Source organism: Rutilus rutilus (genome assembly GCF_951802725.1).
Source record: "Rutilus rutilus genome assembly, chromosome: 9".
In the NCBI taxonomy this organism is placed as follows: Eukaryota; Metazoa; Chordata; class Actinopteri; order Cypriniformes; family Leuciscidae; genus Rutilus; species Rutilus rutilus.
The window spans coordinates 6404720-6429321 of record NC_140223.1 but is presented as its reverse complement, the minus strand read 5'-3'; the positions used below and the strand labels follow the sequence as shown (position 1 = coordinate 6429321).

The window sequence follows — 24602 nt, the reverse complement described above, 5'->3', positions numbered from 1 at the left end:
CTGTAGACATCTCACTGTTAAAGGCACATGATTACATAGGTGTCCATGATAATGCCTGTCAAATTTGATTTTAAACTGAAATGTCAAATGGTGTAACCGGTTACATCTATTGACTCCGATTACAAGCCTTTCTGTCAGGGGCCAATTTAGTCAAATATCACTAGTTTATGATGCTGATTAAAATGTGATATAAACTAACCTACTATTTGGAACTCTTTTCAAGTGTTCAATGTAACCAATGTAACCTCAATGGTTCTTGTGGAAGCTCAAACGTGCAAGAATGAACCTCATTGGTTCTTGCTGAAGCTCAAACGTGCTGCGTAACACGAGAATGAACCTCATTAGTTCTTGCTGAAGCTCAAACATGCTGCGTAACATGAGAATGAACCTCATCAGCTCTTTTCAGTTTTTTTTTCCAGCATTGACAAAAATAAAACCAATTCTGTTGAACTTGTTGACTGTCATGCTTGATTTTCAGTCACAATTTCTTCAACAAACAATTGTCTTTGACTCTAGAAGCAACATGGTCAGGTGGTGTAACTGGTTTTTGTCAATTGGCGTAACCAACATTTTTTATAAAAGTATAATTATATACAGGAAAATTTATGTGGAATAACATGTAATAATCTAGTAAAAATATATTTAAATTTGTCAAAAGATTATTTAGAAAACAGGTGTTTTCAGCATATGTCCTGCCAAATACTGCAAAAACACATAAAAAATTACATTTAGAGATAACTCTAATAAAATCCATTTTCGTGTGATAAATTAAAATGTACACTTACATGCCATCTAGGTGGATAACATATTTAATATTTCATTCTTTGGCAGTTACACCATTTGACACATTCAGGTACATTCAGTCTTAACTTTCATAAAAATGGTGCAAATGTAATTTTTAATTACATAAAATCAACATAAATACTCTATTACATTCTAACATACCTGATGCATGCTTTTAAAACAAGTTTTTACAAGATGAAAAAATTTCTCATCTTGACAAACCTTATTTTTCACTGACCCTGATACATATAAATTGGGACCCTTGATATGTGGCATAAAAGAAAAATCGATATTGTTGGCTATTGCCACAAATATACCCGTGCGACTTATGACTGGTTTTGTGGTCCAGGGTCACATATATCTAATAAAAAATAAAAAAAGCACATAATCCATCCTGACAAAAAGAAACTACAACAATAACTTTATTTACACTGTTGCTGGGAATAAACGGTTAAAGACCCAAGGACCAGATATGATGCATGAAGACCTTGAGTTAGAAGTGTAGTAAATTGAAGACAAGAGTCAGAATTATAATAAATAATTATTTTTTACTGAAGGTAGTTTGCAGTTTCATCAGCAGAAGTCAGCTTCAAGACTCACGAGGAGTTCGTAGGCCGCTTCATTTTCAAAAATCACAGCAATTATACCAGGTCTAAGCTACGTCATTACTTCAGGTTGAATGATTCTGATTGGCTAAGAAATAGATAAACAGTAATTTTCCACACATGGACAGATAGACAGAAGCATCTCTTCATCAATGATACGGTTGACACCCAAACCCTGAGTTAGGTAAGAGTGTCCCTCCGAGGTCACGAGTCTGTGTGTCTAGGCACCAACATGTCAAATAAAACAAGTCTGTAACAAAGAATACTAGCGTACATACACCGATACACAGCTTCTTCAAGGTTGGAGTTAGTTGAGCTCTGCTCTAAACAGGAGACTTTCCTAAAAACATCCAGATAACATGTTCTTTCTCTCAGTGAGAGGTTCAGACAATAGCTTTTCACCAAATTAAACTGTTATCGTGCTTTTACTATAATAAACTATTTTATCTTACACGTTTACTTGATCTTTTACACACGGAGTGCACTGGTACGGCTTCTCTCCAGTATGAACTCGCTTATGTAATTTCAGGTGTGCAGACTGAGTGAATCTCTTGTCACAATATGAGCACTTGTAAGGTTTTTCTCCAGTATGAGTTCTTTGATGTAGTTTCAGGCATTCAGCTCTAGTAAAGCTCTTCCCACAGTCCAAACACACATGATCTCTCACTTCAGTGTGTGTTTTCTGGTGCAGTTTAAAATAATAAAGACTTGAAAAAATCTTTCCACAAAGAGAACATAACTGAGGCTTCTCGTCTGAATGAACTCTCATGTGTTGTTTTAGATGTGATGATGAAATAAACCTTTTACCACACCGATCACAGTTAAATGGCTTTTCTCCTGAGTGAATACGCAGATGATATTTGAGATAAGTCTTACATTTGAAACTCTCTCCACACTGAGTGCACTGGTACGGCTTCTCTCCCGTATGAACTCGCTCGTGCGATTTCAGGTTTTCAGAACGACAGAAACTCTTTTCACAATATGAGCACTTGTAAGGTCTTTCTCCAGTATGAATTCTTTGGTGCTGTCTCAGATTGTCAGCTCTAGTAAAGCTCTTCCCACAGTCCAAGCACACATGATCTCTCACTTCATTATGTGTTTTCTGGTGCAGTTTAAAATGACGCAGCCACAAAATACTCTTTCCACAGACAGAACACACATAAGGCTTCTCGTCTGAATGAACTTTCAGGTGTTGTTTTAGATGTGCTAATGAAATAAACTTTTTACCACACTGATCACAGCTAAATGGTTTTTCTCCAGAGTGAACACGTAGATGATTCTTGAGACCTGATGCTTGAGAAAAACTCTTTCCACACTGAGTGCATGTATACGGTTTCTCTCCAGTGTGAATTCTCATGTGTGTCTTAAGGTTTCCTTTTTGACAGAAACTCTTTCCACACTGAGTGCAGGTGTGCAGCTTATTAGCTTTAGTTCCTTGAGTTTTGATGCTCTGCTGTTCCTCCTCTGCTTCATTCAGTTCATGTTTTTGCAGATTTGCTTCCATCCAGTCTAAAATTAAAATATTATGTGGTTAAAATAAGTTCAAGTGAACTCTGATTTAACAGAAGAATGCAGAGTATCATGTATCAGATCTTTGATGTGCCAAAAGTTTAGTTCAGTTTTTTACTTGTTAATCCATTTCATATATGGAAAGCTATTCAAGATTATGATAATTTAGATACATTTTCTGTATAACTTATCATCTCAAATTTTTTCCTTATTTCACAGCCACCAAATCTGTTGAACTGAAGCTTTGATATCTTAATGTTTGTCAACAGTCAACAATGAAGAATCAAGAATGGACACCAACCTATTTGTTCCTCAGTATCTTCATGTTTTATTCTGGATGGTTCTGGATCCCTCATGTCTTCAATCTCCTCTTTAATAAACTCCATCTTTAACAGTCACACAGATTTCAGCTGCTACTCCTGGAGTTTGTCCTTCTCTTGTAGGATGATGGGAATATTCCCAGTATTTATTGGTGAATTGTTGTGTGAGGGGCTTCACTGCAGGTGTGAACTGTGGTCAGTGTGTGATACTGACGCCCACAGGACCAGATCTGGAAAAATCAAAGATAAGTTACTGAATTTATACTGGATTACTTTAAAAGAAAACACATGGTGCCGTTAATTTAGTTCAAATATAGAGCATTTTGATGGTTACATATTAGTAGTGTATAAAACAGCTCTAGGTTGCTCATATTTATGTAACCCAGGATATTATAAGCATGAAACAGGGCAGAGGTTCAATTGTTCAATTAATATCTAAACTAATCAGAACTCTAACATAATATGGAAGAAATCCACTTAACAAACAATATGTTCAAACCGAATAGAGAGGGGGTGGTGGGTATAAGTAACAATTCTTCTAAAAATGTTGAAATCATTTCAGAAAATCATTGCTCAGAAATCAGTCTTATGTAACAATTTCACAAAAATAAAAGTCAGACCATTCTGTAATTGCTCTAAGTCTTGAAATTATGCAGCAATCTAATTTAAATAAAAAACAACTGCTCATGCTACGTGTGTAGCATCTCTGTTTGTATTGTGATTAAAATGCAGTGGTTGACTAATTTCAAATGAACAACAAATACAAATACAAAAAAAAAAAAAAAAACGGCAGCTGGTATCGGAATTGGCTTATTTGCATGTAAAAAAATCTAAATGCTATAAAAAAATCTATAGGTAGATTCTTGCCTTTAATCAAAGCCGAGGTCAAGGATCTGACCACTGGCTTAAATCATACTTATCTGACCGTTATCAGTTTCTAGCAGTAAATGAAGAGATGTCTTATGGATCACAAGTTCAGTATGTAGTACCACAAGGCTCAGTGCTAGGACCGTTGCTGTTCACTCTGTACATGGCATGCTACCCGCCTTAGGAGATATCATAACCCCCAATTTCCACCGGCTGCGTTACGGCTCCGGCACGGCGGCGGAGTCAATAGGTTTCCATTAAAGTCAATGAGTGTATTTCCACTGAATGCGGTACAGCTGCGTTCCGACTCCGGCGATCCGCAGCCCTCCGGAGCAGATACGCAGAGCTTCTATTTTTGCCGGATGCCGGAGAGCTCCGCAGCAATTCAGCACTTATATCGCGCGATCATACGTGAATTTGCGAGATCTCGTGGGTCCTTGTGACTTCAGCTGTCAGTCATGACCGCAGCCGTTCCGCAACAAATCCGGACCTGGTGGGTATTGACGGACGACGGAACACGGAGCTGTCACGCAGCGGAGCCGTTCTGCAGCCGTTACGCATCTGGTGGAAATTGGGGGTTAGGAAGCTTGGCATTAGTTTTCACTGTTATGCTGATGATACTCAGCTCTGTATTTCTTTGCGCCCCGACAAAACTTACCAATTCACAAAATTAACGGAATGCATAGCTGATATCAAAAACTGGATGACTCGTAATTTCCCACTACTTAATAAAAAAATTAAATAAAACAGTGTTTCTAATTATTGGACAAAAAACCTCTGCACGTAGTAACCTAGAATAGTGTCTAACAATTGATGGCTGCTCTGTCAAGTCTTCGTCGTCGGTTAGGAACCTGGGTGTGCTCTTTGAAACCAACCTTTCATTTGAAAGCCACATTTCTAGCATCTGTAAAACCACATTCTTCCATCTTAAAAATATATCTAAACTGCGACATATGCTTTCAATCACAAATGCGGAACAGTTAGTTCATTAGGGGTGGGGGAAAAAATCTATTCTTAGATGCATCGCGATGCGGACGTGGACGATTCACAAATGTCAAAAATCGATTTTCCAAAAAATAATTATTTTTCTAATAACGTAATATTGACAGAACGCAAAAGGTGGAACTCTAAAGCAGACGTGCAGTGCGCGGACAGTCTGTGGCGTGCACATAACTGAGACGTGCACATAACAGAGACGCATGATGGTTGAGCGCCAAATTCGAACGGCACCCTCTTTCGTTAAAAGCTAACATATGGAAAATTGGCAATTTCATTGTGACCTATTTAGTATTTTTTGTATGAGAGCTGCTTTCTGTATTGTTTCGTTTTCACATCAATATGCTGTAAACCGATCTGTTATACGCACGTTACACTGCCCTCAACACTCACAGTGTGTATCAGTTCAATGCCAGTCACAAAAAGTTACATTTTGACTGTGCTCTCTGCAGATGTTCATGCACTTTTTTTGTATAAGCTGTTTTTGATTGTGGTATACAGCAAACATTTCAAGTCATAACTCTTTATTCTTTAGTTGTGTATAAAAGCGTTACTAATTATTCAGAATATGCGTAAGTCCACAAGCATTATGTGTGTATGAGAGCTGCTGGTACATCATTCTATATTTTTGAACGAAAACTGTTTGTGATTTTGCTACAGCAAAATGTTTTTTTTGTCTGAAGGATTATATTGCTCATTGGAAATAACAAGAGGATGTTGGTTAGATTAGAAGTCTAGTAATATTAAATGCTAGAGATTGAGAAGTTTGTATTCATTTACTACAAGTACGCCGCTAGTACAGACACACATTTATTTTCCTGTTGGTTCTTTGCAATGTTGGGATATGCTAGCAAATGTAAACTTACAGTTGACTTGCCAAATCACTTCCATTTGTTTAATAAAAAAAATTCATATAGGAAGTATTGGAAGTAAATTCATTATGGGTCATCATAAATACTTTGCTTTAAAAGTATCAAGTAGTCAAAAAAAAGATTTCCTAGAGATTTCCACCCCTATAGTTCATGCGTTCATGACCTCAAGGCTAGATTGTTGTAATGGTCTACTGGGTGGTTGCCCTGCATGCCTAATAAACAAACTCCAGCTTGATGATCTGTCATCATTTACTCAGCATTGTGTTGTTCCAAACCTGTTTGAGTTTCTTTCTTCCGTTGAACAAAATAACTTTTGAACAATGTTGGTAACCAGACAGTTGATGGACCCCATTGACTACCATAGTATTTTTTTTCCTACTATGGACGTCAATGGCTACCGTCAACTGTCTGGTTACCAACAGAAGAAACTAATTCAGGTTTGGAACAACTAGGGTTGTAACAGTATACCTGTATGACGATATATCTTGGTATGAACATGTACAATTATCAGATTGTGCACAAAAAAATAAATAGATGGAGAATCTCACCTGCACGGAAGCAACTTCTTTCCACTTGACGACTCTCAACTTGCTCCAACCACACAAGTACAGCGAAGAAAATGTCAGAGACAGAAGCTGTAATCGCTATCCCCTGTTTAAAAAGAAGTAAAAAATTGTAGTATGGGAATACTTTAGATATAGAAAATACAAATGCATGCTTCTCCTTGAGGATAGACATCCAATTTGCAAAAAATGAAGACGCAAAGTGACTGCAAAAGGAGGAAACACATCGAACATGTCCACCTATATTCGAGAACACCATTCCCGTTATGAAGGTATGTCCCATTTATAACTGTGTATGATTTCCGTGATACAGAGGGAATCCCATAGTCATGAAAATTTTATAGGGATGCACCGATGTGAAAATTGTGGCCGATACCGATAACCGATATTAATATTGCTGTTATGGCCGATACCGATATTTACCGATGTCGATATCTCTGTATAGAAAACAAATTTTAATGATTATCAAATAAAGAGCTATTTTCCAAAACACTTTTTTTTTTTTTTTTTTTACTTTAGAAATGACTGATATTGGGCACCTTTACCTGTATGCATTGCAAAATATGTCACACATACGACACACATGCATTATATTGCATTGCATATAATGTGTGCTGGTCAACTTGTCTAAAATTAAGAAAACCCTTAGAAAACAGAAAAAAAAAAAAAAAAACAGGAACATTGTGTACAATTAAGATAGGCTACTTAATTTATTATTCCAATATCCAAATATGATACTAAATACCACAGGGAAAAGGACTTCTATTTGTGACGTGCTGTCTTTGCCTTTGAACAACAGGGCACGCATTAGCTGAATAAATGAATAACTGTTAATAAATGTTAACAGTTGACAATGAATAGACCGGAGTCCAATAATAGCATAACGAATCACTTATTCTAAAAATAATAACAAGTAGGCTAGACGAATCCGACATATGGGCTGTGTTAACAGTAAAACGTCCGTCATTTAACGAATTTTAAAAACACGGATGGATAATACAAAATGCTTTCTGACATTTTGATAGAAAAAAAACAAAAACAAGCAAGAACAAAATTTAAACTTAGCCCGTCAATTTTTCATTTTACAATTGTCTTCTCTCTCTGTGTGCGCGCGTCCGTGTTTGTGAGGGAGAGCTCGCGCAGCACTGATACAACGGTAGCCTACTTTTTAATCCATAAGTAACGAACGCGCTAGTTTTCATACAAAATAAATATGTAACATAATTAGGTAGGCTACTTTAGTTATTATTAACACAATAACGTAACACATGAAGGCTACGTTTCTCAACACTGAGAATGAATAAATAAACGCCTGTTTCTCCACTCGCGCTTATCAGTAATCCACAAATCACACATGCCGTCACTTTTGAGAAAAATCTAATTCGAACGGGTATCAAATATCATGCAATATATTCAAATATCTACGAGTCAAAAAACGATCAATCAAAAATGTGTCATGAAGAGGGAAAAAACATAACTGCGTTAACAATGTTACTGACGGGACAGTTCTCTGTTAAGCACGTCTGAACGCGGCACTAAAGACCGCTTTAAAACTTTCACAGAGACCTCAAACAGAAAGCACAAAGCCTGTCTTTAAATTTAATTTCGTTTTGTATTAATTGTATCTTAATTTTGATCAATGTTTCATCAAAAATAAATTAGAAGTAAATATTAGAAAATATTTAATCAGGACATGGAGGCAACGGCGCGTGAACTGAAGCGCGTCTCAAATGAACCGAAACCTACCTGCCTCACAAACCTAAGACATATATAGAAAGCTTGAAACATCTATTTTTAAACAGAACAATTCAAAACGAAAGAAAACAGACTGTTCTCTGCTTATGTCATCTGTATGAAATGTGTATTTCTCTCAGGCGTGTTCACTACTGCTAAGATCGTGAGTCGTCAACTTCATCTTCAACTTCACGTCAAATATCGGCCTGTTCACATCGGCCCTATTTCGACATCGGAACGATACCGATGTGTAAAAAAATGACCATATCGGCCGATATTATATCGGCGGCCGATATATCGTGCACCCCTAAAATTTTATTTACAGTTTAACGCAGATGTCATGTAAAACATGCAAATTGATGGATGGATGTGTGGAGTGAATATTCTTACTAGTCAAAATTACTTAATAAATATCTGTAACATTCATGCAAATACACCTAGCCTATGCTAAGCCCCATCTTAACCAATCCTACCTTGGAAACTGTTATCATCTGCCATTTTGACTAGGAATTCATAAAGGTCCTGTGTGTTTGGGTCATTATAAACTGCATAGTTATACAGAAGTAATTCAAAAAATGAAAGTAAAATAAAAATACTTAAATTAGTAAAGAATTACACAGACGTACACAGAGAGGACTTGTGAAGGGTTTTGTCCAATTCTAGGCTATATCATAAAGTAGGAAACTGTTGAGATGTGCATGCTGTGGATAAAATTGTATTAGCCTCCTAGGGGGATATGCCCACGTCTCATGTCTGGTGCAACATTAAAAAAAAAAAAAAAAAACTTTAATGCAATAGCGCTCATCGCTCAAAACAGCAGATTATCACGATCACGGATTTCTTGCTATAAAACACGCCCCCCTTGTGAACTATTACAATAATGATTACTGACACCCAAGTTAACCTGCATCAACACAGAAGGAACAATCAATTTAAAACTTAATGTAATAATCGGTGTCATATAACACGTTAAGTCTTCAAGTTTTTGACTGGGATTGCCTTGATTCTAAAGTATTAAACTTGTCCGTCGCACGTTTATTTGTACTATTTCACGGTTTTGGTGTATAATTCCATTGTTCGTCACTCTTGTCTTTTCAAAGTGTGAACATTAAATATTCACACTTTCAAAATGTAGCATATTAAATAAGATCAGATGAGAAGTTTGCGGTTCTCTGTCATTATTGAACACTCTGGTCCGTTTTGCAACATGATTGAATTAAAATCACAGCGGTATAACGTTACATACCGAGTATGCTGGAGATCTTTTACCAGATATGAATGCATCCAGATGTTAATAAATCCTGAAGGAATTCATCCAGCAGCTTTTCTCTCCGTGACAACAAAAGCAGTAGACTACTGTTGTTAGCAGTTAGCACTAGCATTGTCTACTAGACCACGACGAGGCGTGGCTCTGGTGTGTTGTGAGCTGAGTAAATTCAGTCTCACATCACACAACAGCAGTTTCGATTAGAATAAGGTAATTCAGATATCAGAAAATATCATAGTAAATTGAAAGTGGAATGGGGATGTTGTTTTCTTTCTCTTCAAACAAAAACACTTGAAGAGGGTTACCCCACATTCACAGTGCTAGCAGCCCACATTGTGAAATGTAACCCCATTTGGAGCACTTGTAATCCAGATTTGGTCGATTGAAAACGTGTGCATCTGGATCAGAGGTGATCAATCCAATTTTTCTTTAAAAACGACACAAAAGTAAAAATAGACTACCTGATCCTGGATAGTCTAGTAGAAATAACAGGGTTATGTCTGATATCATCTGTAAATTGGCATATTAATCACATTTTAATACACTGTAAACATACAGCATTTGGAGAAAATATTCCACATTTTACCCTTTCACTGCTTTGGTGAATTTAAGCTATAAGGTACCTTATTGTTCCTAAGAAGACTCCAACCTCTTTGTATGATACAATACCTAATTTGAGTTGATTTTACAATAATACTGTACATCCCAAACATATCACAGTATTAAGATTGAGTGTTTAAACTCATTAATGTGATTAAAACTATATAACTCATTCTTTGTGTTCATTAAATAAATAAATCAAGACAAGATGTTGCTTCTCTTTTATTTCTCATAATTACATGACCTATCAGAACACAATATAATACACTTAAGTACATGACATGAATATATCTAATTCAAGAATTGGCCTATTGGTTAGAGAGTCGGACTGGTGTCCCGAAGGTTGCGTGTTCGATTTTCAATACCAGCAGAAAATGACTGAGGTGCCCTTGAACAAGACACCTAACGTCCAGCTGCTGCAGTGAATGGCTACCCACTGCTCCGTGTGTGTGTTCACTAACTTGGATGGGTTAAATGCAGAGGACAAATTCCAAGTATGGGTTACCATAATTGACTTTCACCTATTTAGCACACAACCTATCCTGAAAGAAAAATAAACTACAACGATTGATTTTATTTACACTGTAAGAGTTGTTGACTGGTGAAGCTTCAACTTAAGTCTTTATAATTTTCCAAGCTTTTCTCCAAATTGACAAAATTTAACTAGATGATATTGTGCATTTAGGACAAACTCTCGCTATTTCCTTGAATGTATTTGACATAAAAACAAATGTTTCTCACTTGCAACATAATTTCATATGAATGTGAAGGCTTGATAAATGTTTATAACTATTCCCACACTGAGTACAGTAGTACGGCTTCTCTCCAGTATGAAGTCGCTCGTGTGATTTCAGGTGTGCAGACTGAGTGAAACTCTTGTCACAAGATGAGCACTTGTAAGGTTTTTCTCCAGTATGAATTCTTTGGTGCTGTTTCAGATTGTCAGCTTTAGTAAAGCTCTTCCCACAGTCCAAACACACATGATCTCTCACTTCACTGTGTATTTTCTGGTGCTGTTTAAAACTGTTCAGTCGTGAAAAACACTTTCCACAGAGAGAACACACATAAGGCCTCTCGTCTGAATGAACTTTCAGGTGTTGTTTTAAATGTGATGGTGAAATGAACTTTTTACCACACTGATCACAGGTAAATGGCTTTTCTCCAGAGTGAACGCGGAGATGATGATATCTGAGATCAGTTTTACATCTGAAACTCTTCTCACACGGAGTACACTGGTACGGTTTCTCTCCAGTATGGAGTCGCTCGTGTGATTTCAGGTTTTCAGAACGAGTGAAACTCTTCTCGCAATATGAGCACTTGTAATGTCTATCTGCAGTATGAATTCTTTGGTGATTTTTTAAATGGGCAGATGTAGTAAAGCTCTCCCCACACTCAAAGCACACATGATCTCTCACTTCATTATGTGTTTTTTGGTGGAGTTTGAAATGACGCATTCTTGAAAAACTCTTTCCACAGAAGAAACACACATAAGGCTTCTCGTCTGAATGAACATTTAGGTGTTGTTTTAGATTTGATGATGAATTAAAATCTTTACCACACTGATCACAGCTAAATGGTTTTTCTCCAGAGTGAATGCGTAGATGATACTTGAGACCTGATTCACCAGCAAAACTCTTCCCACACTGAGTGCATGGATACGGTTTCTCTCCAGTGTGAATTCTCAAGTGTGTCTTAAGGTTTCCTTTTTGACTGAAACTCTTTCCACACTGAGTGCAGGAGTGCAGCTTATTGGCTTTTGTTCCTTGAGTTTTGATGCTATACTTTTCCTCCTCTTCTTCATTCGGTTCATGTTTTTGCAGTTTCATCTCCATCCAGTCTAAAATGAAAATATTATGTGGTTAAAATAAGTTCAAGTGAACTCTGATTAAACAGAAGAAAGAAACAAGAGTATCAAGTATCAGATCTTTGATGTGCCAAAGTTAAGTTCAGTCTTTTTGTAAACTCGTTAAATCATCTAAATCGACAACATGTATGTTAGACCCTATACAGACTAAGTTACTGAAAGAGATGCTTCCAGAGGTCATAGATCCTCTTCTTAATATCATTAATTAATCTTTCTTATTAGGATACGTACCAAAAACTATTAAAGTGGCTATGATTAAACCGCTTGTTAAAAAAATGCAGCTTGATCCTACAGAATTAGTTAATTACAGGCCGATCTCGAATCTACCTTTTCTGTCAAAGATACTAGAAAAGGCGGTATCTTCACAACTGTGTTCCTTTCTAGAAAGAAATGATATCTGCGAGGATTTTCAGTCAGGATTTAGACCGTACCATAGTAGTGAGACTGCTCTCGTTAGAGTCACAAATGATTTGCTCCTATCATCCGATCATGGTTGTATCTCTCTATTAGTGTTACTCGATCTTAAAGCTGCATTTAATACTATTGACCACAACATTCTTTTAAATAGATTTGAAAATTATGTTGGCATTAGTGGAATTGCACTAGCATGGTTTATCAGCAGTGTTGGGTATAGTTACTTTGGAAAGTAGTTAATTAGGTTACAACGTTACCATCAATTAAAAGTAATCAGTTACGTTACAGAGTTATCTATTCATAAAAGTAACGCGTTAGAGTACTCATGCGTTACCAAAAATTAAAAGCCGTTTGCAGCGGCTCACACATGACAGACACAGCCCCCGGCCCCTTTAAATGCACCTAGAAGTCGTGACTCCTGACAATGAATAACGTCAGTCATCCGACTAAATTAACACTGCAGGATAACAATAACAGGAAAGACAGTCAGCAATAGGCTATTCCACATGGCGTTTTATTTATTTATTTATTATCACAGAACATATTAATCAAAATTCGCACCTACCCAGCCCGGGTAGCCTAGGCTACTGTATATGAGCACCATACAAGATAACTCCTGATTTTTTTCTTTAAATCTAATGCAGTTATCAAAGTGTATCAAGTGTGCTTACTTGTAAACACAACCTGAGGTAAACAGGCTTGCAGATTTAAATCCATTTAGAAATGAACAACCAGTCGATCTAACCGAAATTAACAGCTGCCTGTCAAACAAAAATGATTACAAACCGAATAAAATTTTTGGCGGTCGACAGAAGCTTTTCACCAACGCAGAGTGTGCATTTTCTTTTCCTTTTCGTTGACAAATTGAACATGATGTGCGTACTTCCATAATCCAAACGCTGTCTTCTCTGCCATCTTGTTATTATTATGTTAAAAGAAACGTTAAAGTATCACACAGAAATACCTTTGCTATTACCACGGACATAAACTGATGGTTATTTGCACGTTATGTATGTTTAATCCAGCTGTAGACGTTAAGAGACTGGGCGCAATCAATTTTCGGCGGACCATCACTTTTCGGCACGACACCTGTCGTTCAAAAAAAAAAAAAAAAAACACACACACACACACACACACACACACACAGGGTCAGACTCAGGCGCATGCAGGGCACAGACGTATCACAGCCATTGACTTTACGATCACAGCGCTTCGGCTCCGCTGATATACCCGCAGGTGGCAAAGTAGACCTAAGCCTACTGTCTGACAAAAAGCAGGCTGCAGTCGGGATTTTCCTTTCCTTAAAATAACGGATTACTTTTAAAAAAAAATAACGAAGTTACTGATTACTTAACGCAAGAAACTAACGTGTTAAGTTACACATTTCACGAAAAAGGTAATTAGAGTACTCTAACGCGTTACTTTGTAACGCGTTACCCACAACACTGTTTATCAGTTTGTAGCAGTAAATGAAGAGATGTCTTATCGAGGAAAAGTTCAGTATGGCGTACCACAAGGCTCAGTACTAGGACCGTTGCTGTTCACTCTGTACGCTTGGGACTCCCTTGGGAGCTATCATTAGGAAACATGGCATTAGTTTCACTGTTATGCTGATGATACTCAGCTCTATATTTCTTCACGCCCAGACGAAACTCACCAATTCACAAAATTAACGGAATGCATAGGTGATATAAAAAACTGGATGACTAGTAATTTCCTACAACTTAATTTTGAAAAAACAGATTCTAATTATTGGACAAAAAACTTCCTCACGTAATAATCTAGAATACCGTCTAACACTTGATGGCTGCTCTGTTAAGTCTTCGTCGTCGGTTAGGAACCTGGGTGTGCTCTTTGATACCAATCTTTCATTTGAAAGTCACGTGTCTAGTATCTGTAAAACCGCATTGTTCCATCTTAAAAATATATCTAAATTACGTCATATGCTCTCATTGACAAATGAGGAACAATTAGTTCATGCGTTCATGACCTCAAGGCTAGATTATTGTAATGCTCTACTGGGTGGTTGCCCTGCACGCTTAATAAACAAACTACAGCTGGTCCAAAACGCAGCAGCTCGAGTTCTTACCAGCACCAAGAAGTATGACCATATTAGCCCGGTTCTGTCAACACTGCATTGGCTCCCTATTAAACATTGTATACATTTTTTAAATATTGCTGATTACTTACAAAGCACTAAATGGTTTAGCTCCGCAGTACTTGAGCGAGCTCTTAACGCATTATAGTCCTTCACGTCTATTGCGATCTCAAAATTCCGGCCAGTTGATAACACCTAGAATATCAAAATCGACTGCTGGCGGTAGATCCTTCTCCTATTTAGCACCAAAACTTTGGAACAGTCTTCCTAACATTGTCCGGGAAGCAGACACACTCTGTCAGTTCAAATCTAGACTAAAAAACACGTCTCTTTGACCTAGCATACACATAACACATTATAGACTTCTATAATTCAATGTTAAGCCCAATTTATACTTCTGAGTCGAACTCCCGCCGTTGCTACGTCGTAGGCTGTGTGTAGCACGCGTACCCTGACGTGCACCTCTCCAAAAATGTAACAACGCGTCAATTCTACGCAGACGCAAGCGCTGTGAATGGTCTACTAGAATCCCCTCCCTCAGGTTTCACATGCTCCCTCTGCATGTGTAATTGCGCGTCAACGCGGACAACGACGCAGAAGTATAAATTAAAACCAACGTGTTGCCTACAGTGCAGAGGCTCCGGGGTAGGTCCGAAGCAGAAGTATAAATCAGCCTTTAGGCTGCACAGATTAGGTCAGCCGGAACCAGGAACACTTCCCATAAATTCTGATGTACTTGTTAGGCGACATCATAAGAAGGATGGCATCTACACTAATATTAGTCTCTCTGTTTATCCGAGGTTTACTGCAGTCCGCCGGATCCAGATCTGATGAAGGACCTGCGCCTGGACACAACGACAACGCAGTCCTGAAGTGTCAACTAGTCTCTCCCCTGTGAAGGCCTCCTTCCCTTCACCTCTGTACAGATAAAATGTTGTCGGGATAATTCCGGTTCGCGTGGCTACGCGGAAGCGCTAAAAAATTCTGTATTATACATTTTTCAAGGCTTGTTTGTTCCTTGGAACTTATTTCATGGTTTGCGTTCTCGAACCACCAGGCACTGTTTTGTGCAAATGAGCGGCTGGATCGCATTAAAGGTTTTCTGTTAGAACGTTGTAGTGCAAGCGGCCCCTAAGTTAATAACTAATGATCGTTGCGACGGAAGTGAATCAATCAAAACTAACTTTAGCTGGACAATAACTTTATCCTAGAGCTGCTGTAAAGCCTAAACAGTCTCTGTTACTTTAATTTCCAATTATCACTGTAAAGCTGCTTTGAAATAATATCATTTTAAAAGCGCTATATAAATGAAGGTGACTTGACTTTCTTGTTAATGCATTTAAAATGTGGTGGACAAAAGCTATTCAAGATTACCATAATTTAGATTCATTTTCTTAATCTCTCTTTTGCTCATTATTTCACAGCCACCAAATCTGTTGATGCTTTGATACCTTAATGTTTCTCAACAGTCAACAATGAAGAATCAAGAATGGACACCAACCTATTTGTTCCTCGATATCTTCATGTTTTATTCTGGATGGTTCTGGATCACTCATGTCTTCAATCTCCTCTTTAATAAACTCCATCTTTAACAGTCACACAGATTTCAGCTGCTACTCCTGGAGTTTGTCCTTCTCTTGTAGGATGATGGGAATATTCCCAGTATTTATTGGTGAATTGTTGTGTGAGGGGCTTCACTGCAGGTGTGAACTGTGATCACAGTGTGATACTGACGCCCACAGGACCAGATCTGGAAAAATCAAAGGTAAATTAATGAATTTATACTGGATTACTTTAACAGAAAACATATGGTGCCTTTAATTTAGTTCAAATATAGAGTATTTTGATGGTTACATATTAGTAGTGTATAAAACAGCTCTAGGTTGCTCATTTTTATGTAACCCAGGATATTATAAGGATGAAACAGGGCAGAGGTTCAATTAATATCTAAACTAATCCGAAATCTTACGAGACAACATACATCCACTCAAACAACACAGACTGAATAAAGAGGGTATAAGCAACAATTCTTCTAAAAATTGTGAAATCATTAAAAAAAGTTCTGATATTAGTAGAACAAAACATGTTTAGCCAGCAAAGTTGTTTTGAAACAACACCAATGTCTATGGTAACATCCTAAACGGTAAAATGACGATGCAATATGCTTTAAAAAACTTTACAGTTCAAATAATACCAGTTTTGTCAAAACAAATTCTTCAAAAAAGCGTAATAAAATGATGAACCTCACATTTGAGACTAAATAATTATATACTAAATGTAAAGTTATATGAACAAAAACCTTGGAAAAAAAATATTTCAAGTATTGCTCGTTGTAAATGTTAGTTAGGCTAATACACTAACAAACAATAACTAATGGAACTTTATTATAAAGTGTTACCAATTTGTCATTATAGTTAAAATAATGCTGATACTTCACCATTTCCAATACAATAGCATTAAACATAGTCTCTTCTGTATCCAGTTTGTGGATCATTAATCGCAACATTTCACATGATTCTCATGTTTAAGCATTTGTTATTAGGCTGTGCTTAACACAAAACATATGCTACCGACATGGTTTTGAGCTTTTTAATCTGTTTGGCCTTGAAGAGTCTTGAAACAGCCCTGTGTGTAAGAATTTTACAATAAAGGTCCTGAATGTTAAAATAACAGTGTATGCACAGAGGACTCATGAAGGGTTTTGTGTCCTATTCTAACTTACATCGTGAAATAAGATAATGTTGAGATGTGCATGCTGCGTTTTTTTGGTGTATAATTCCATTGTTCTTCACTATTCTCCTTTCAAAGTGTATATTAAATAAAATGAGACGACAAGTTTACGGTTCTCTGTCGTTATTGAACAAACACTCTGGTCCGTTTTGCAACATGATTCAGTTAAAATCACAGCGCTACGTAACTTTACCTGCTATGCTGGAGACTTTTACCACTTATGCATCGAGAAGTTGTTTAATAATTCCTTAAGAAAATCAAGTGGCTTTTCTATCCGTGACAACAAAGTAGACTACAGTTGTTAGCAGTTAGCACTAGCATTGTCAACAAGACGCGTAGGGGCGGGGCTCTGGTGTGGGAGGGGAGCTGAGTAAATTCAATCTCACGTCGCACAACAGCAGATTCGACTAGGATCAGATACGATTCAAAGATTTGTAATGTTTTCTTTGTAAAGTCTTAGGGATGAAAGTTTACTTTTCTGAAAAATCTGTATTTTTGTTTATTTTAATAGACAAAGATTACCACCAAATGAGGCCTTTATTGTTAATCTTTGTTTGATTATGGGGAAACACCAAATACATAAACAAAAATGGGCTAAAGGAAACCCAACTTTTGTTATTTCATAAATATTATTATTTTTTTATTTTTTTATTTTTAAAGCAGTACAAATCAGATATCTGAAAATATCATTGGAACTACTCGAAACTGAATTAGAAATGTCTCTAATTTCTTCTCTGCATGTGTCTTAAAATAGTAATTAGACTAGTCAAAATGCAATTAGAGATATTTTGAATCATTTTCATGAAGAAACCCTTGAAGGAAATGCCAGTTGGATATTGTATTTATTATTGTTGCAAAATATGCAGAGTTGACATGTTTATAAAACACAAAATAGCAACAATGCACCTTTTGTCAAGAGAATACAGAGAAAAAAATAACAATGATTGGCTAGTGAGAAAAAAATAAGTTAAAGAAGAGCAAAAGAGAGGTTCAATAATGGTTTGCTTTTAGTGAGTCAGTTATGTAACAATAAATTATGTACATCGTGTCCTAACCAGATTTACTTGCTTGATTAATTACTTTTAAGGTAATGGAAACATCACAGAAAGATTGAACATGTTCTTTACAAAAACTGGTCTTCACACAGAGAATTCCTTCAGTTACTTCAATCTGATTTTTTACAATTTACAAGGTATTTGACATGAAAACGAATGTTTCTCACTTGCAAAAAATTTTCATATGAATGTGAAGGCTTGATGAACATTTGAAACTCTTCTCACACTGAGTGCAGTGATACGGCTTCTCTCCAGTATGAAGTCGCTCGTGTGATTTCAGGTGCTCAAGCCGAGTGAGACTCTTGTCGCAATATGAGCACTTGTAAGGTCTTTCTCCAGTATGAATTCTTTGGTGCAGTTTCAGATGGTCAGCTCTAGTAAAGCTCTTCCCACAGTCACAACACACATGATCTCTCACTTCAGTGTGTGTTTTCTGGTGCAGTTTAAAATAATAAAGGCTTGAAAAAATCGTTCCACAGAGAGAACACAAGTGAGGCTTCTCGTCTGAATGAACGGTTAGGTGTTTTTTCAGATGTGATGATGAAATAAATGTCTTACCACACTGATCACAGTTAAATGGCTTTTCCCCAGAGTGAACGAACAGATGATTCCTGAGACCTTTGGGACATTTGAAGCTCTTCTCACACTGAGTGCACTGGTACGGCTTCTCTCCAGTATGGAGTCGCTCGTGTAATTTCTGAGATCCAGAGTGAGTGAAACTCTTGTCACAATATGAGCACTTGTAAGGTTTTTCTCCAGTATGAATTCTTTGGTGCTCTTTCAGATGGCCAGCTGTAATAAAGCTCTTCCCACAGTCACAACACACATGATCTCTCACTTCAGAGTGTGTTTTCTGATGCATTTTAAAATAATAAAGGCTTGAAAAACTCTTTCCACAGAGAGAACACACATAAGGCTTCTCGTCTGAATGAACTTTCAGGTGTTTGTTTAGATTTGAGGATGAATTAAAATCTTTACCACACTGATCACACTTGAATGGTTTTTCTCCAGAGTGAATACGCAGATGATGTTTAAAACCTGATCCACAAGCAAAACTCTTCTCACACTGAGTGCATGTATACGGTTTCTCTCCAGTGTGAATTCTCAAGTGTTTGTTAAGGTGTCCTTTGCGACCAAAACTCTTTCCACACTGAGGGCAGGTGTGCAGCTTATTAGTTTTGATGCTCTGCTGTTCCTCCTCTGCTTCATTCAGTTCATGATTTTGCGGTTTCATCTCCATCCAGTCTAAAGTAAAAAATAATTGTCAAAATAAGTTCAAGTGAACTCTGATTTAACAGAAGAAAACAACAGAGTATCAAGTATCAGATCTTTGATTTGCCAAAGTTTAGTTCTGTCATTTTCTTGTTAATCCATTTAAAATGTGGATGACAACAACTATACAAGACTATGATCATTAAGATGCATTTAGCTGTATCTCTATTTTGCAAATCTGTTGAACTGAAGCTTTGTTACCTTAATGTTTCTCAACAGTCAGCAATGAAGAATCAAGAATGGACACCAACCTATTTGTTCCTCAGTGTCTTCATGTTTTATTCTGGATGGTTCTGGATCACTCATGTCTTCAATCTCCTCTTTAATAAACTCCATCTTTAACAGTCACACAGATTTCAGCTGCTACTCCTGGAGTTTGTCCTTCTCTTGTAGGATGATGGGAATAATCCCAGTATTTATTGGTGAATTGTTGTGGGAGGGGCTTCACTGCAGGTGTGAACTGTGATCACTGTGTGATACTGACGCCCACAGGACCAGATCTGGAAAAATCAAAGATACGTTAATGAATTTTTACTGGATTACGTTAAAGTGCCCCTATAATGCCATTTTAAAGGTTCTTCATTTTGTTTTGTAGTCTCCTGCAATAGGGTTAACAAGTCAATTCTCTCATAATAGCCTATATAATGCACATCACCTCATTTCTCATAGAGCCTGAAAACAGTGCACTTTGATTTTTGCAGCCTTTTTTTTACTTACACAAACCGCTTAATTACACACTGCATGAAAGTACTATTTGAAAAAGCTAAATATGAGTACTGTACAGCACACATATTATGCCTTTAATTAAAAGTTAAAATATATAACATTTTGATGGTTACATATTCGTAATTTCCTCTAGAGGAACGTTGCTCTTTTTTATGTAACCCAGGATAAGGATGAAAAGAGGCACAGGTTATGTGCTATATTATTCAATCAATATCTAAACTAATTAGAGAACATCCATAGGACTTAAGTGAAAACACTCGCTCAGCTCTGCGCTAGTGGACACGCACCGCCATGAATGCCCATTCATGCATTTTACTTTCACTTTCAAATTAGCAGCAATTCGGTGGCAGCAGCTGCTTGAATTGTGGGTTCATAATTATTCTTAATGAAAACACAACAACAAAACAGTACAATGACAAACTCGCTCAAATAGGCGCCTTTACATTTCGCTTTAAAACCAAATCTTCAGCCATCGTCTTGTCAGTCAAGAGTGAGGCGAAATGGGCGAAATGAGGTGAAATCTGACTCCTGCTGCTAAGCAGACACATTCAGTTTTTAGTTATAGTTTCTGTTCTCTAACTGAACTAAATGATTTTTATTTTGTCAACAGCTGCGTCCGAAAACGTAGGCGGCTGACTTGTTGCCTCGCTGCCCTATCTATCAGTCAATGACTTAGCAAGCAACGTTTGCACACGAAGATGCTGTAGATCATTAAACTGTTACGCTGCCTCAGAAGTCTGTCCGAAATCCGTTTTGTGAGGAACCTATTGCTAGCCTCTTCAAAAATGGCCTACTCTACCTTAAAGGTATAGTGGAGGATTTTCCCGAATTTTAGAAAAGAACCGCCCTTTCCACCTTTTGAAAAAATGCACACGCGCAACACTCTACCTGCTCCCGAGAGGGAACGCCTATTAAACGTGTGCATGGGAGATACTATGGTGAACACATTGGAATTATCAAAAATGTACACACAAGGTTTTAGAACATTTCAGCGTGATACCTTTTACCATTTGGTCATGAGGCTACTTTAGACAAATTGAGATGTTTACCGTGTCTGCGCGGTGCGTGACTTGTGCCAGGGATAGCATCGCTAATCATAGCGTACATTAACTTTTACTAGCAGTGATTTTAAATGGATTTCTCCAAATAGCATGCCAAACTTTACCTGTCGAGTAGAAACTTCGCGACTGAGGCATCAGTGGGAAGCCCAACCTGTGCTTTTAGCACACGCCAGCGTGTGAAATATTCTCCCAAAAACACTCTGGTCTTGTTTCTTTCTTCAGAGGCCTTTCTTGTCATACAATTCGTAGACACTTTTTCTCTTGCGACCCTCAGACATTTTGAAAAAACCCGGTGAGAACGGCGAGCTTCAGTGAATGGCTGAAACCGTAGCTCACCACACACATACACCTGAAAGTGCGCATGCGCAGAAAGCGAAAACTACCTAAGGACGAGCACGTACGACGGCCTTACGTAAACATATCACCAGAATGATTGACAACTAGGAGGACCAATAGTCTTGATGATCCACCCGGAAAAAGAAAATCCTCCACTAGGCTATACCTTTAAATTACATGAGTAAACCTGCACTGACACAGAAGACACACTCCATATTCGACGTAATGTACTAATCAATGTCATTAGTACATGTTAATACCACTCAACCTTTAAAAAATAGGGATACACCGAAATTTCAGTCACTGAAAATTATCGGCTGGAAATGTCATTTTAGGGTTTTGTCAGAGAGAAAATAGGCCAAAAATTGTAAGCCGCCCTGTCCCTCTGTGTTCATCACTCAAGTAGCATTTTTTTTTTTTTTTTTTTACTTTGCAGGCGACGCCGCTTCCGAGGATGCACAATTAAAGGGGAAATGAAGCAGTCAATCAAGTTTACATGATTTACAAGATGGATTTCCACTATAATCAACAATTATATAAAGAAACATGACAAATGTAAACATATAAAAAGAAAAAAGAAAAACCGTTATATCTTTTGCGGCCAGGGATTGTGCAGTATTCAAACATGTGACGTCACGGGGTTAGTTGGCTTTAATAAACCTGGCTGAATGTAGGAACATCCCGACATCAAACTGTCTACACCACGGTGTTTTGACCGCGAACAACTAACGTTAGGTACAGTCATTATTAGCTAACAGCTGTAAGCATGAACTAGCTAACTTAGTGTTTAGCTAACTTAGCAAAAAAAAGTCTTTCTAGCGTCTCGGTCTCCCTGAACAGCAGCGCGTCTCATAAATGCACTGAGACTCAGTGTATAGGCTCCTTGCCTCACAGACATGAGAACAATATCTATAGAAAGCTTGAAATGACTACTTTTAAATGAACCAATTCGAATAAAAAAACAAATAATGATCTGCATGAAAGGTATATTTCTCTCTAAACGTGCGTAGAAGTCAGCATTGTCAACTTCATCTTTGCAGCTGACACTGACTCAGAAAACACTAGTTTATACATAACACTTTTAACTATTAAAATGTCTCATTGCTATTTTTTCTGACACATTCATTATAATTACTTTTGCTGGTGCTTTTCTGCAAGATTTATCCGTGCGCTTGAACAAGGAATAGGCCATATATTTCGGACCCTGCATATTTTAGTAATTAAATTAATATAAACAAGGAACTAGTCGATTAATGGCTTAAATGAATGACTACTAGACGAGTAGAAAAATATTTAGTTGGGGGCAGCCCTTGGTTAAATCTGATTCTGTTGCATATATTGATATATTGGGTCACACTTTAGTTTAGAATCCAATTCTCACTATTAACTAACTATTAACTACAACTTTGGATCAAACTCCTAATTACTGCTTATTAGTTATTAAGTTTAGGTATTGGGTGATTAAGGAATGTAGAATATGATCTTTATAAGTACTAATAAACAGCCAATATCCTAATAATATGCATGCTAATAAGCAACTAGTTAATAGTGAGAATTGGAAGCAAAAAGTCATTTTCGGTTTCGGTGTTCGGCCAGTGCATCCAGAATTTTAATTTCGGTGCAGCTCTAGTAAACGTGTCCGTCACGAATTTATTTGTGCTATTTTAAGTTTTTGTGTATACACCACTGTTCTTTCCTCTCGTCTTTTTAAAATGTATAATAAATAAAACCCGATGAGCAGTTTGCGGTTCTCTGTCATTATTGAACAAACGTTCCGGTCCGTTTTGCAACATGATTCAATTAAAATCACAGCGCTACATACCTGTCATGCTGGAGACTTTTACCACATATGAATGCATCCATATGTTGTCTAATAATTCCTTAAGTAGCTTTTCTCTCCGTGACAACAAAAGCAGCAGTTTTTGTACAGTTGTTAGCAGTTAGCACTAGCATTATCGACAAGACGCGAAGGGGCGGGGCTCTGGAGTGGGAGAGGAGCGGAGTAAATTCAGCCTCACGTCGCACAACAGCAGATTCGACTATTGGATCAGGTAATTCAGATATCTAAAAAAATCATATGCCAATGCTTTTCCAAAGTAGTTCAATATAGTAACGGTCTAAAAATAAGTGAAATACAGTTATTTTTACAAAATGTACCAGTTTTACATTTCTTCATGAAATGTTTGACAGAATCAAATTTGTTAATTCATTTGAAAGATACTTTTACTTTTTATATTATATTATATATATATATATATATATTATTATTATTTTTTTTTTTTCAATTGAGATTTTCAAATACATTTTGACTAGTTAAAATTAAACTTTAAGCTTTTTTACAAAAAAAATAAGCTCTAATTACTTCTGTGTATGTGTCTTAGTATTAAAATAGTCAAAACCTGTTTGGAGATGAAGAAACACATGAAGAAGGGAATGTCAGTTAGATTTTGTTTTTGTTTTTTTATTGATGCAAAAAATTCAGTTGACAGATTTATAAAACAAATTGTACCTACAATGCACCCATTGCCAACAGAATACAGAGGGGAAAAAATAACAATTTGCTAACAAGGGAAAAAAGATAAATAAGAAAAGAGGGAAAGAACATTAATTTCTTCAATTAATTATTAATTGCTTAATTGCTTCTTTCATTATTTTAAGGTAATGGAAGCATCACAAAAAGCTTGAGCAGTAATACTTGATTTATAAAAGGTAGTGATTACAAAAAACACACAAAAAAACAAGCATGTTGTTTGCAAAATTAAGATGTATATAAAATCGTTATAGAATTTAGCACAAAAAATGCCAGTGAGTTTCTGGTCTTCACACAGAGAATTCCATCAATCATAAGCTTTTCAGTCTGTTTTTTAAGCTTTTCACCAAATTCACCAAATTAATGTAGATCAGGGTCCAATCCTGCTTCTGGAGGGTCA

The 24602-nt window shown here is 36.9% G+C and overlaps 4 protein-coding genes across 9 annotated transcripts in view; all 4 read right to left on the bottom strand.

The window, feature by feature from the left end:
* The window catches only part of LOC311296638 (uncharacterized protein), a 121844-nt gene that overhangs the window by 5155 nt on the left and 92087 nt on the right, over nt 1-24602 (bottom strand). The window lies entirely within an intron of this gene.
* LOC311296655 (uncharacterized protein) lies at nt 792-9647 on the bottom strand. Of its 4 annotated transcripts, none has more exons than XM_084418536.1 (4): nt 9496-9647; nt 6501-6603; nt 3199-4645; nt 792-2897 (listed from the first exon to the last, which is right to left on the bottom strand). In XM_084418536.1, exons 3-4 carry the CDS (start codon nt 3281-3283, stop codon nt 1837-1839), a joined length of 1146 nt encoding a protein of 381 aa, XP_084274662.1. In that variant the 5' UTR covers nt 3284-4645; nt 6501-6603; nt 9496-9647; the 3' UTR covers nt 792-1836. The 4 variants fall into 4 exon arrangements, with proteins under 4 accessions (XP_084274662.1, XP_084274661.1, XP_084274664.1 ...); XM_084418535.1 differs by having other exon boundaries at nt 3199-3447; XM_084418538.1 differs by having other exon boundaries at nt 9519-9647.
* LOC311296646 (uncharacterized protein) lies at nt 10326-17565 on the bottom strand. The gene is made up of 3 exons (XM_084418519.1): nt 17416-17565; nt 15994-16242; nt 10326-11953 (listed from the first exon to the last, which is right to left on the bottom strand). Exons 2-3 carry the CDS (start codon nt 16076-16078, stop codon nt 10854-10856), a joined length of 1185 nt encoding a protein of 394 aa, XP_084274645.1. The 5' UTR covers nt 16079-16242; nt 17416-17565; the 3' UTR covers nt 10326-10853.
* The window catches only part of LOC311296647 (uncharacterized protein), a 35547-nt gene continuing 28990 nt past the window's right edge, over nt 18046-24602 (bottom strand). Inside the window, exons 1-3 of one of the 2 annotated variants that reach the window (XM_084418524.1) lie at nt 23495-23667; nt 19801-20049; nt 18046-19522 (exon numbers count right to left, since the gene is read on the bottom strand). In XM_084418524.1, coding sequence (XP_084274650.1) covers nt 18441-19522; nt 19801-19885 — 1167 coding nt within the window. In that variant the 5' untranslated portion in view covers nt 19886-20049; nt 23495-23667 and the 3' untranslated portion in view covers nt 18046-18440. Of the gene's footprint in view, nt 19523-19800; nt 20050-23494; nt 23668-24602 lie in introns of those variants that run through there. The other variant, XM_084418525.1, reaches the window with a different exon arrangement.